Source organism: Oenanthe melanoleuca, chromosome 2, assembly GCF_029582105.1.
Source record: "Oenanthe melanoleuca isolate GR-GAL-2019-014 chromosome 2, OMel1.0, whole genome shotgun sequence".
Classification (NCBI taxonomy): domain Eukaryota; kingdom Metazoa; phylum Chordata; class Aves; order Passeriformes; family Muscicapidae; genus Oenanthe; species Oenanthe melanoleuca.
Window position 1 is genome coordinate 95792473 of NC_079335.1, and position 14704 is coordinate 95807176.

The window sequence follows — 14704 nt, forward strand, 5'->3', positions numbered from 1 at the left end:
CTGAGACAACTAATCCAAATAAAACAAATAATTGCATTTGTAGGCAAATTGAATCTTTCCACTCTGTATAAACTAGATTGTTATTTGTTATTTATTGAACCTGGTATTTTTATATTTTAAGTTTGCTTGCTTTTCCTTTAAAAGTGTTCAATCTAATCCTTACTGCTGTGTCTTAGTGCTTGCCATTTAAACTGGAAATCCCTTCAAAAGTCTGTTTCCTTCCCCTGCAGCGGTCATATCATGTTTTCTTATATTGTGTTGACTCACTGTGGCTTCCTTTTTCAATTCTTGTGTAATAAACTATCGAGAATTTTTGACACCTACTGTGCCACTGAAAGAAAATGCTGTATCCAAATGGTGAAGGATTTCTTTGCTTAATTAAAATAGAGATGAGCTCAATATAATTTGTGGAATGATTTCCAATGAAAGAGCAAGTAGCTTTCACTAAAGCAGGACTGAAATTAAGTCATTAAATATGTAGGGATTTGAAAAAAATCAATTTTATCAGTTCATGTGGGACAACTAATAGACAACTAATGCAGAAATATTATTCTTCTAGATTTTTCCATTTGATACGTGTGAATTTTCTGCAACCCAAAGATGGCAGCAAATAAACCTAAAGGACAGAATTCATTGGCTTTACACAAAGTCATCATGGTGGGAAGCGGTGGTGTTGGAAAATCTGCTTTAACACTACAGTTTATGTATGATGAGGTAAGAGTCTGTCTTAGAATTTATCTCAGGAGGTGCCTTTTACATAGTGTTGTTTAGATTACATTTGTAGAATTATTTTCTGAAAGGATCTAAATGAATGTGATGTGATATGAAATTCAGCAGTTAAATGGAACAAAAACATGTTTTGAGATTACTGATTTGCCCTGTAGAGGTAACCATGGAGGTAAAATTTGGTCTTTTTCAGACTTCTCAGCTGTTAGATACTCTCTTATATTACTGGAATATTTTTGCATGCTGACTAGACCTATTAGAACTTGGTTATTGTAGCTCAAAGCTTCTTCACATAGTTGAGTTGCATGACACCTTAAACAACCAATTTCTTCCATGTTTTTTGTGCTGCTCTTGAAGACAGGAAGGAAAATCAGTTTCTCTTTTCCTTTTTTTTCCAGTGAAAGTTATTCCTTTTTATTAAAAGACAGAAGTTAAGCATTCAGTGTACTTTAAAAGTTGGTACTAAATAAATCTAAAATGAAAACTAACTTATTTCATAATGGAACACAGACAGTTGTGCTTGAACCAGAAGTTTGGGTAGTGTACAGACACTGTTGTTTTGAAACTACCTCTACATTTCCTTATAATGTCTGAGGAAAGCAAAAGCCTTAAAACTGTTTGTGCTGATGAGGAGTCTGCATTAACTGAGTTGCTTGAGTACTTCTCGGGGCCTAAATGCACAATGCTTAGTTATTAGTTCCAGTACCCATTTCATGTTTGCTGTATCCTTATGTGCAAACAGAAGCAATTGCCTTGTACAGGCATGATTTTACATCATGAAGGTTTTTTTTCCTAGTTTGTTGAAGACTATGAGCCCACCAAAGCAGATAGCTACAGGAAAAAGGTGGTTCTGGATGGGGAAGAAGTCCAAATTGATATATTGGATACAGCAGGGCAGGAGGACTATGCTGCAATTAGAGACAACTACTTCCGAAGTGGAGAAGGTTTTCTTTGCGTCTTCTCTATTACAGAGCTGGAATCCTTTGCAGCAACTGCAGACTTCAGGTAAGTTACAGGGCAAGATAATCATTCTAATTACACTGAGATGATGGAAAGTGGTTTTTGTGTATGTGTTTTGTAATACCCTTTTGCTGGTCCAGACTGGACAGCAGCTCTTACTATTGTCACATAATGTTTTGAACAGATGCCTAGCTGGCCTTTGCTATCTGTGCTACTTCAGATGTCTTAGACTTTCTGGTATTCAGAAACAGAGCAACTATTGCCACAGAGCAGATACACAGCAACATTCAGAAGACAGCTGCCTCACCTTGGTCTCAGCCACAGACTGCATCATGATAGTAAACTGTTATGATAGTAATAGAATATTGTGCAGGTAGGAGTGTATTACAGGTGTTTAATTTCAGTTGAGAGAGAAAGCATTTAAACAACTGTATTTTAAAAAAAGACAAAATATATCAGAAAACTGTTTTATAGTTCCAAGTGTAGTGAAATAGGAAAGGCTGTAATATTTGAAAGAAAATTAAGGACACATACATAAAAAGGAGTTATCTGCATCCCATTGAAATTAGTCTTCTTGAAGATGCTGTCACAGTTCAACTCAATTAGCACTAACTAGCAGCATATATTAAATATCTCTAAGGGAGGAGAAAGAGGTATGGAGAGGAGAGAAAGTAAATTTTTCATCTTCTGTTTTTTTTTGTTTTGTTTTGTTTTTTTTTTTTAATTTGTGTTTCTATATGTCTGTGTTTACAAATTTTGAGAGGGGGAGGAGCAGGCCTTTTTTGTTTGCAGGCTTCTGCTGGGTACAGTCAATCATGGAGGACAGTTTAGTATAGTTCAGTTCCCCTAGACTGCAAAATTACCTCTTCAAATCTGTTTAAAATCATGCCAATACTTCAAAGTACTTTGGCCTTAAAAAAGTCATACTTTCCAGTAAAGGTGAGAGTTAACCGTATATATATGTTAATACAGGAAAAATGAAAGAAAAAAATCCCTTCAATAAAGACATTAAAATTCTCCCCAATCCAAATATGAAAGTGAACCATAGAAGACTAAATCCTAAAATGTAACACAGAAAAAAAATATTTTTCTGCTCTGTGTAAAAGTAATATGTATCTCTTGAAGGCACAGTTAAAGTACTTTTGGCACTGTTGAATAGTCTGAGGGTATACTACCCTAATAATTTGAAAGCAAACCAGTAAGAGATTCCAAGTCAGAGCTACAATTTAATGGGAAAATTAAAATAAAGGCAGAAGATACTGGCTTAAACTGACAGTCAGAATAAAGCCTGATATCCAGTTGGTCAGGGTGTTGGCTGCTGTCCTGCTGGAGTGATAGATGTGGTTCTATTGGTGCAGTGATCCTGTAGAAGGGTCTGGTTTTCCTTGTCCTCTGGGAATTCAGTAGGAGGGCTGCCCATGGTGTTCCAAACCTCAGATTATATCCAGATAGGAATGCTTGGTTCCTTGCCCTGGGCAGAGCATCTCACGATGTGATGATGTTATTTTGAATCACGCAGTGAGACTTGGTGGCCCATTAGCAGAAAACAATCCCCAGAGGGAGTTATCAGGGATGGGTCATGAAGAGATAAACAAGACTACCCTACCTGTTTTTAGGGCTTATAAAGATGTGGTGGAACACACACTTCTGGTTACAACTTACATTGTAACCTAAGACAACTACTTAAGAGCCAACTATTAAAGAAAGTGACAAGAAGAACTTGGATGTTTGTTTTCATGGAATTTTGTTCTTCTGGAATGGCAGACCTCCAACAGGACAGCTTTTTACTGCAGTTCAGTGGGGTTCCTGGTATGCTCTGAAATGCCATTGCTCCAAGTAATTTTTTTAGATAGAATACAGACGTGCGATGACTATATCTTAAATACTTGAAAGGTTGTTTGTTAAAATTTGGCCTTGCTTTGAGTAGAATTGATCTGGCTGTCATATCGTGGATTTTTTTAAGTTCGATTTCAAGCTGGCACACCATAAATTAGGTATTTCTTGTTTAGCCTTCAGAAGGGGCTCAAAAGAGAATATGAATATGATCATCTGAATTGCTGTTTGCTTAACTTTTTACATGGTGAAATTGTGTGTGGCATCTGTGGTGGTTTAACCTGGCATTTATCCCAAGTACCCACCAAAGCCCCTCTATCTCTTCCATCCTCAGCTGGACAGGGAAGACAAAATACAATGAAAGGCTGATGAGTTTAGGAGAGGAAGAGATCACTTACTGATTTTTGCCATCACAGGCAAAACAGGCACCACTTGGGGAAAGGAATTGAATTTATTGCCAATCAAAATCAGAGCAGAATAATGAGAAGCAAAACTAGCCTTAAAAATGCCTTCCATTCCACCCCTCCCTCCTTCCTGGGCTCTACCTTCTTCCTCCCAGTGACGCAGAGAGAAAGGAAATGGGGGTTATGGTCAGTTCATCACACATTGTTCCTCAGGGAGAGGAATTCTTCCCCTGCTCCAGTGGGGAGTCCCTCCCATGGGAGACAGTTCTCCATGAACTTTCCAGTATGAGTCCTTCCCACAAGCTGCAGCTCACTAACCACTTCAGCATGGATTGCTTTCCTGCAGTCCTTCAGGAACAGACTGCTCCAGTGTAGGTCCCACACAGGGTCACATTTCCTGCCAGTAAACCTATTTTAGCATGGGCCCCTCTCTCCAGGGGCCAACAGATCTTTGCCAGGAGCATACCCCAGCATGGGTGTCTTCCATGGGTTGCAAGGGAATCCCAGCTCTGGTGCCTGGAGCACTGCCTCCCCCTTTTTCACTGACCTTAGTATCTATATAGTTGTTCTTCTCACATATTTTCAGTCCTTTCCTCTCTGAGTGCAATTGTACCTGTGCAGTTTTACTTTTAAATAAGTTATCACAGAATTGTTACTACCATGGGCTTGGGCTTGGCCTTGGCCAGCAGTGGGTCTGTCCCAGAGCTGGCTGGCATTGGCTCTGCCAATAATGGACATTGGGGAAGCTTCTGGCAGCTTCTCAGAGAAGCCACATCTATAGACCCACCACTAACAAAACCTTGTCATGCTAACGCAGTATAGCATTGCCTGGATAACTAGTGTTGAAAGCTACTAGTTTTTACCAGAAGTCTTATTGATTGCCATGATGCACTGAGTTTTCTTCTGGCCACCTTCCTGATGCCCTGGCTATTCAAACTACTTTTTGGTAGCTGCAGACTGTTAAAAACTTTGCACTGATATTTGTGTGGAAGAGGAGAAATGTTGCTGTTTAATTATATCCCATATATAAATGTGGTGCCACAGATTGCCTCAAATGTACAGTTTAAAAAAAAAATTATGAACTATCTGCAGTTTCTCAGCTCTGGGAGTAGGCTTCCTCCACAAGACTGCATGCTATTCAGAGATTTTTGTAATGTGAGCATCCTGCCATATACCAAATCAAAGCTCTTTAGAATACCAATTACTTAACTGTCTTCAGCTTCTCTCCCTTCAACTTTAAATTTGGTTTCACCTCAGCCATCCAAAGAAATTTACTTCTCGGCGCTTTTTGTCAGTCTTTCTGGAATTGCTCCATGATAAAGGGCTACATTTCACAAGTAACTTTATGCTCATTTTTTCATAGTCAAAATACAGAATATTCTTGTTTTTAGACAACTCTTTTTCCTGATAGTATTAATGCATTTTCAATTAGAAGAAAACTTTCATTATTTTTTTAAGTGTTGAAGACTTGAGTACCAAACTATTTATAGTATTGAGTTTTATTTATAGTTTCAAACCTTTCATCCTAGCAGTTAAAACAGTAGAGGGGTCTGTCCCTAAAAATCTGATGCCTTGTGTCGATACATAGGTTTGTAATTAAATTAAGATCTCTTGAGAAACTGAGTATAACTAACTTGAGAAAAAATCCTGAAAGGAAGAGATTTTCTCTTGATATGCTTAAAAATGGCACATTTTGTTAGGAAAGAATCAACTGTAAAACTGAAGCTTGGATAAATTAAAAATGGCCATCAAAAATAGTAAAGATAATGGTAGATGCTCTCAAATAACACTGTTAAAGGGAATGAATTAATAGTATAAATTCTCACCTAAACCAATCTTGTTCTGTTATTTCATTTCTTACTGACTCAACTCCTTCCGTCCTCAAGGACTAATCGTCTATCTCTGTCTTCATTCTGTATAATGTCACAATGAGGTTTAAGACTTTCCTGTTTTACAAGCTGTATAAAAGGAATAAGTGGCTTTTTGTTGTAAGATATACAAGTATTTAGTCTCAACTTCTTTTTGTGTCCTAAGAATGGTACTCTATGCAAAGCTTCATTTTCTTTTACTTTTTTTTTTTTTTCCTTCTCCAGGGAGCAAATCTTAAGAGTAAAAGAAGATGAAAATGTTCCGTTTTTGCTAGTTGGTAATAAATCGGATTTGGAAGATAAAAGGCAAGTTTCTGTAGAGGAAGCAAAAAACAGAGCTGATCAGTGGAATGTTAATTATGTGGAAACTTCTGCAAAAACACGAGCTAATGTTGACAAGGTAATAACTGGCCTCTTAAACAATCTGTTCATCAGTTTTTACTTTATCTCTTTTTTTCATGGGTCACACTCCTTATATTCTTAATTTTAGCAATAATTTTGTGGAATTTTAATCAAATACTTTTCTTCTTTAGCTTGCCAGGAGTGCATGACTCGGTGACTACTTGTAGAACAGTAAAAATGTTAGTAATACGTTTATCCCACTCTAAACTGCAAGGAATCATTATTATCCAAGACATGATACAAGACCTTGTATAATTTTCTTGGGTCAGCTCTTTTAGCCTAGACTTAATATTGCATTTTCTGTAACTAGAGGAAAGTCTGCTTCTGAACAGTGAAGAATACTTTCTGATCCTCAGTCAGAATAAAGCACCTTATAAAAACAAGTAAGGGAGGGATTTGAGCCTTTCCTACCCTCATTTAACTATCTGCCTCTTTGTATATTGTTTTGAGTGGATGAACCCAAAAAGCTATGAAAAGCCCAGAAGTGTCTCATGAGTTTTCAGAGATAAAACCTGGTTGAGAAGCTCATAAGATAAAGAGAATATTTGTCTCCAAGAAAAGAAAATGCTGCTTAGTTTTTTTAGAATGCGAGGTCTTGCAATTCAGAATAACTGTCAGCCTTGTAGACTGTAAGAGTCACAGTTGAGTGGCAAAAGAAGTAGGTTTATTGCAATGTGCCAACCTTTCAGAGCTGTTGAAAAAGTTGATCCCACATTGCATCACAGGTTTGTGTTGGAAGGAACTCTAAAGATCATCTAGTTCCAACTGCCCTGCCATGGGCAGGGATACCAAAGTCAGGTTGCTTGGGGCCCCATCCAACCAGGCCTTGAACACTTCCAGAATTAGGTCATCCACAACTTCTCTGTGCAACCCTTTCCAGTCCCTCACAGTAAAGAACTTTTTTATAATAAGTCATTTAAATCTCTCCCCTTTTAGTTCAGAATTGTTTCTGCAAGAGTCTTATGACAAGCTGCCCATGTAAAAAGATGCTGTCTTTTTTTATAAGCCTTCTTTAAGAAATGAAATGCTGCAATAAGGTCTCCCTGGAGCATTCTCTTCTTCAGTATGAAGAGCCACAGCTTGTCTTCGTAGCAGAGCTGCTCCAGCCCACTGAGCATCTTTGTGGCCTCCTCTGGACCCATTCCACCAGGTCCATGTTTTTTCTTGTGCAGACCTGGGCAGAGCACTGCAGGTGAGGTCTCATGAGAGCAGAGTGGAAGGGGACAATCACCTTCCTCAACCTGTTGGCCCATCCTCTTTTGCTGTAGCCTTCTGGGCTGTGAGTGCACATGGCCAGGTCCAGTTTTTCATCCATGAAAGTCCCAAAGTCCTTGTGTACAGGGTTGCTCTCAGCAAGCTCATTTCCCAGTCTGTACTCACATCTGGGGCTGCCCTGATCCAGATGCTGCACCTTGCACTTGGTGAACAATTCTCTAATGGAAATCCATATGTATGAGCTGTCAATTGCAGCATAAGAGCTGTGATGCAAATTCTTTTGCAGTAACTTAAACTCAGCTGTTGTTGAGTCCTGTCAGTTATCTTACTGAAGAAACTGATTGTTCAATACTACAGTGATTTACCCTACAGAACAGCAAAGAGTTCTTAATCAAGTATAGCAGAACTCATCCTCATTGTTGAATAAAGCTCTGATTTTTTTTGTTATAAAAACTAACACATCTTTTAGTTTTGGTGTGTAATTGCAGTTAACAGCCATCTCTTACAGTTGTTATAATCTAACTCTTCAAATCCACTTCATTATTGTTTAGCACCTGGGGGAAAAGTGCATGTGATATATTTTTTTCAATAGTTCTTGGATCAATAGCCTTTGCATATACATGGTAAGCTACCAGAGAGCTCCAGATTTCTTTTTGGAGCTGATGGCATAATGGATCTGGATTAGCATGTGTCATATAGATTTAAGGTTTGGCAGGCCATAAAGGAGACCTTCTTGGCACAAGTGAATACTGGGTATTCTTAGTTGCTTGAAGCATATGAAGTTTTGGAGTTTACTACACAAACTTGGATTACTATTGTATAAGAAATCTCGTTTCTCTGAATTCCAGAATAGTGCTTTAACTCGAGAAAACACAGCCTGCCTCCACTCATTTTGGCAAAGGTGACCCACTAAACATTTTCTCAGAAGGTTATGTATCCTAGACAGCTAAATACTGTTGTACAGTATCAGTACTTAAGCAAGCTGGCAGTTGCATCTTGCCATTAGCACAGATTTAAATACAAGCAACTTAACGCACATTTAAAAATCTAAAGGCAATCTCATTTCTTGGTGGAAATGCTTAGTTTCCTCGATTTTCTTTGGATTTTGTGTGATGACAGTTGATACTTTTCCTTCAGTCAATATGGGATTAGTGTCATAAAAACGTACTGAGCTCCGTAGAGGAGCTTTTCAGCCCCTGCTCTGTCCATGTTTCACAGAAATTGATCAAGTCCCTTTGACATAGATGTATTGCTTTGTTCAAATTTCAAAGTATCACAGAATATTCTGAGTTGGAAGGGACCCCAAGGATCATTGAGTCCATCTGTTAGGTGAGTGACCCATATAGGGATCAAACCCATGATCTTGGTGTTATTAGCATCATGTTTTGGTCAATTGACTTCATCTCAGGGCTGAAAAAAGAAGCCTAGAACACCTGGTATTCCCAGGTAGTCTCCCATTCTAGTACTAACCAGTTCTGATCCTGCATAGCTTCAAAGATCAGATAAGATTGGGCATTCTCATGGTGATAGGGTATCTAGAGACTCTCTCCCAAGGGAGAAGTTTTAGAATTGCTCAACTGATTTCCTACAGTAAAATTATAAAGGTATATATATATTATTTGCTGTAATCTTCTGTAAGTCAAGTCAATATCTGCTGTTCAAATTAGTAAAGTAGCTTTAAGTGGTCCAGTCATAATGCCTTAACTGTCTGGATTGCTTTTTCCTAAGTTACTGGTGTATCTCCAGCTTTGTCCTAAACCATTTGATGAAAGTGAATTTAATGTGTACTTTAAGATTGTAATATGGTAGCTGCAGCCGAGATTACCTGATCTAAGAAATTGTTTATGTTAGTTGTAAACTTTGCTTTAAAGGAAGTGCTGGGGTTTGTTTTGGTTTGTTTTTTTTTTCTCTAGTCACTTTATGCCTAGACTTGCATCATGGAGCATACCATGCAACATACCATATGTACATTTCAGTCTATGCTACTGCTCCATTAATGTTTCTAAAATTGGATGTTGCACTTTTTCAACTTTTGCAGCTCATCATTTAAAATACTCAAAAGTAAACTGATTTCCTTAAGTTTCCTCAGTAGGATGTACATACAACATCTGAAAATCTTGGCTGGTGATGAGCCTCATTTCAATTCTTGTTTAAAATTGCATGACAGGATGCATAAGTGAATATCAGAAGACAGGGGAACATGACGGTGCCATGAAACAAGCAGGATTGTATCATATCAACTTGACCTTCAAAACCAGTGACAGATTTGTTGGATTAATATTTGTTTGCTCAAACTGGTTGCATGTAATTGATTCTATTTAAAACAATGGAACTGGATGTCAGTGATAGCTTAAATTAACTCATGTCTGTGATTTGTATTTGCATTTATCTTCTTACATCTTTTTCAGGTGTTTTTTGATTTAATGAGAGAAATTAGAGCCAGAAAAATGGAAGACAGCAAAGAAAAGAATGGGAAGAAGAAAAGAAAAAGCCTAGCTAAGAGGATCAGAGAAAGATGTTGCATTTTATAATCAAAAGCTTGGATTCCTTTCCTACCCTGACCATACTAATAAAAACCATAATTTATAAGCATGCCATTGAAGGCTGAAGTGACTGAAATTACCCTAACATGTTGGAAAATGTAATGTACCACTAAAAGCATGATTTGGAGCTGCACTGAAAGTCAAATTCACTGAGAACAAATTATGTGGCTTCAAAAGAAGCAAAGTTCAGTCCATTTCATAATTGCCTACCTTCTCACATTTCTTCTGAATGTAGTGTTTCATAGTAGTCTTTTCTTTAATAGTGAACAGAGGGGCAAAGTATTACTTTGTGGGTTCTTATAGAGCATACTTTTTTATCACTTGTATTTGTCAATTCATCTTGTTTTTTGTTGCCTTGAAAATTACAATTGTGAACATGATACCTAACAAAGCAGTATGCAGCTGTTTTGCCATGGAGTTATGCAAATTAGAAAAGAATAATGTATATGTGAACAGCTATGTTGAGGAAAACTCTGTGTGGTTCTGCATTACCTGATTAACTTAGAAGAGCGATGTAATCTTTTACACTGAAACATTTGAATATGCCTTAATTTTAAAACCCAAACATAGCAGGTTGCTTAATCAAGGGTGTATTTTCAACTCTGTTGCATGGAGACTGTCCCTGTGCATCAGTGCAAGACTGCCCTCTCTGTGGGAGCGCAGTTATGTGGATGATTTCACTCCCTAGCTGTCTGCTAGCAGTGTCTGTTCTTTAAATGTGTGCCATACTCTGGTAATGTGAATAATACAGAGCATATTCTGTCATCTGTATCTTGGTAGACAATACGGTATCTTAGAACTAGAAGGTCAGAATACACATAAGACTGAAGTCATAAGCCTATGGCACATCTAAGCCTGGAATGGTTGTTTAAAATTTAATGTGCTGGTACCTTGAAACTTCCCTTTTGCACATAGATTTTTGTCTATATGTTCCTTGGGTTTTAACTCCCTGGAATTGGGTGGAGTGGGGCTGATCTAGTAGCGCTTATGTGTTTTGAGTTAAGATGTTGTCTGGGAAATTCTGGTTAATTTCTTTTGTGTTCCTAATACTTAGCTATTGGAACATGGTGTGTTATGCTGAAGCTCTTTGCAGGTTTTGTATTGTTTAGTCTATGTTGATTTTCAAATGGGGAACAGTGTAGCTACTTTTTCTAGTTAATGTTGATATCAAACAATCAAACGTGCTTTGCAATACAGAAACCTTTAATGTGCACATCCAAAATCCCCAAACAGAACATACTGCCTCAGTTGCTTCAGAACAACAAGAATACTAGTACATGGTTAGTGTGCTACATCTTAACTAAAAATATACCAGAATGTTTGAGGGTTTTGGACTCCTCCGGGATGAGACAGGCTAGATCAATTCCACAAACTGTTATACTTTTTATACATGTATAAGCCTATAACTGACAGTTTAAAATGTGCTCAAGCAAACTAGGTAACAAATATTTAACTTTCATGCTAACAGAAGTTTTAGGGACTCAAGTCTTAGAAGTTATATTTGTCATGTTCAATATTTATCAGTAGGAATTTTGTATGTGCATTTAGTAGACTGCCAAGTGCAGAATAAAAGTTACTCATGTAACTGGCAAGTATAAGCCAGTCTTCATCTTACTGTGTACTCATTTGGGTCTATTTAGCCAGGGAGTCTAACCACTAACATTGTGACTTTGCTTTGGAACCTGTGTACTGGGAACTGAGGTGTTATGAAGCCATTGGACATGCAAAACTTGTCTTGGCTGATGCCTTATCCTATCTTTTATTTGCTATTTGAGCCATTGAAAGATGAATAAACTTCCATTTTTCTAAAATACTTGTGCAGTGTTAATTGATAACTCTGTTATTCATAAACTTAAGTACTTTAGAAGACTGGTTTGTGTGCATAAAGAAAATTGTTCATTAAACCAAATTAGTATGATAAAAAGACACTTTCTAAAAGCTGAGACTGTATGTGCTACCTTCTATCCATAGGTAATTTGCTTAGTTGCTACAAGTCTACCTGAAAATGGGCAACAGAGGTAAGCTTGTTCCAGAATTTCTCTTCTATAAGAAATTCTTTTCATTCATAAGAATGAAAAGGGAGAATTAAAAAATAACAAACAACACCAGCAATAACTAAAAGCTCCAAACAAAACCCCAAATCAAAATAAAAAGACAACCTACGTAAGTTTTAATAAAATAAAAATACATTCTAAGTAATTTTCTTTTGGCACGTTCCAGAAGAACCTGTGTTCGCTTCCTCAACCTTCAGGGAATATAGCTTGCATCATATATTACAGGATTTGGATATATCTTGTGAGAGTCATCCAAAGTGAGTGTTGCATTTGCTTCATAGAGGAGTGTTTTGTTTAGCCTACTTGAGTGTCTGAAATTCCTAGGTCTAGCTGCTCAGAGTGCTTCTATGCCTGAGCGCAATTTTAATCCCCTATTTCTACCAGAAGCTGAAGAAACTCTTCTCTGGCAAAATCAAAGCCTTCAATGGTAGTTGCCTCCAAGTTAGCCTAATGCTGGCAGTTCTGTTGCTCCCCTTTGTGAAATGCAATGTATGGTAAATCTGCAGACCAGAGAGATGCCTTAATTTGTAAAAAGCTATGAAGTTGAGTCTTCTGTTATGTATGAAACCAATGTTGAACTTTTATGCTAACTTTATTTTATTCTGTAGCTTTTCATAGCTTTAAAAACTCAATTGACTTTCAAAAATGTTGGCTAAGAAATCTGGTGTGTATTTGGTAGTTTGTGTAGCCTCCTGCTGAATGTGCAGTAGCTTAACAACAGCAGCATCTAGCACTATTACACAACAGCATGAGGGTGTGCAGGAAGTCCTTTCCCATGTGTTAGCATCACACTAGCATGCAGAATGACCCTTCTGGCAATTCCAGTAGCAACCATAATGCAATAAAATATACTCCATATATGAGACTTGGGCTCACTATATTCATAGGTAGGAACCAAATCTTTTATCTAAGTATATGTAAAATGGGCTTGCTGAAAATCCTGGCTCTGTTTTGGGACACCAAGTGCCTCTATGAAACTACAGAATCAGAATATTCTGAGTTGGAAAGGACGCACAAGGATCATCGACTCCAACTCCCGGCCCTGTACAGGACATCCCAGGTCACATCATGCGCCTAAGAGCATTGTGCAAACACATCCTGAACTCTGCTTGATGCTGTGACCACTTCCCTGGGGAACCTGGTCCAGTGCCCAACCACCCTGTCAGTGAAGAGTCTTTTTCTAATATGCAACCTACACCTCCCTGACACAACTTCATGCCATTTCCTCAGGTCCAGAGAGGAAAAGAAACAGTACCTCCCCTCTGCTTTCACTCGTGAGGATGGTGAAGAGTGCAATCAGGTCTTCCTCCAGAGGGGAGGTGTCCTCTACTTGATTATAGTTCAGTGCAAAATGTGGAGCAGCAGAGCAGTTTCTGGTATCATGTAAGTCCATACAACACATTTAGTTGTGTCAGAATTGGATGAGTGTCTTGATTTGAAAGACAGGTGTTTCCTAAGAAAGGCAGGAGCTTCTCTTTGAAATGGAGAATGTAAACCCCCTCCAAACTATAATTTTGAAATTAAAGGGCTCTCAGGCAAAGATATGGGAATAGGAATAACAGTTCTTTATTAGGAAAATTAAAATAGAAATACAGTATTACAAAGAACAAACCCAAAACACTGACAGAGTCAGAATACAGCCTGACACCCTGTCAGTCAGTCAGGGTGTTGGTAGCAGTCCCATTAAATAGTGGCTATAGTCCTCCTGGAGTGACAGATGTGGTTCAGTTGAAGCAGTGGTCCTGTAGAAGGGTGCAGTTTTCCTCTGAAAGTCCAGGGATGATGTGGAAAGGTCTGGTTTTCCTCTGGGATCCAGTGGAAAAAAGGCTTTTTTGGTGTTCCATATATCAGTTTTTATCTAGGTAGGAAAGGCTTGGCTCCTCCCCCTGGGTGGAGCTTCTCCCAGTGGGGTGATGGAATTTTATCAGTCATACAGTGGGACTCAAGGGGCCATTAACAGAAGATTTCTTCCTGGAGGGAGGATGGGTTGTGGAAAAGAGAGATGACTGCTCCCCCTGGTTTTAACAGATAGCCCATTAGCAGAGAATATCTTCCATCGCGATAGTGCTCACTCCCCACCTGGTTTTAACAGATGGTGATAGAATACATACTTTTGGTCACATCCTGTATTGAAACCTACGACAATGAGAAGGTAAGACTGAGCCTATGACAACTGAGAATTGAAAAGGAAAAACTAATAGCACACCTTAATTTCTAAATTTCTCATTGTTAAACATGTTGGCTCTTACACCCACGTGGATGCATAGTCAGTCATGTGCATTAAATATTTCTTTCCAAAATCATTCCTACCAACTTTTGGCTGTAATTTATTTTAAAAAATGGGGATGTTTTTAAAGAACTGAGTTATGAGAGAAACTTCTTGTCTATTTTTGTGGTAACTTCAGCTTGGGACTAAAACTGAATGGTAGCAAATGTGCCTGTGTTGCTATTACTGGAGCAAATGTTAATCTTTGATCTAAATACATTGACCAGACTAGAATATTTTGGTTGAAGTTTCATTGTCAAAAAAATGCTGAAATGCATACCACTTGAGATCTGTGTTGGATTGGACATATACCAAGGCTCCTTCCATTCTCAAAAGACCCTGAGTAGATCTAACCATCTGTTTAACTGGTACAATCCATTTTTTATATAATTTTGTTTGTGTGTGCTCTAAGGTATTTTCTTTTTTTCAGTTT

At 38.0% G+C, this 14704-nt stretch overlaps 1 protein-coding gene across 2 annotated transcripts in view; it reads left to right on the plus strand.

The window, feature by feature from the left end:
• RALA (RAS like proto-oncogene A) overlaps positions 1-11764 on the plus strand; it is a 30353-nt gene extending 18589 nt beyond the window's left edge. For both annotated transcript variants that reach the window (XM_056484361.1, XM_056484362.1), the window contains exons 2-5: positions 560-714; positions 1523-1731; positions 6017-6191; positions 9817-11764. In XM_056484361.1, the coding sequence (XP_056340336.1) occupies positions 601-714; positions 1523-1731; positions 6017-6191; positions 9817-9939 (621 nt within the window). In that variant the 5' untranslated portion in view covers positions 560-600 and the 3' untranslated portion in view covers positions 9940-11764. The remainder of the gene's footprint in view (positions 1-559; positions 715-1522; positions 1732-6016; positions 6192-9816) is intronic.
• Positions 11765-14704: the final 2940 nt, after the last annotated feature.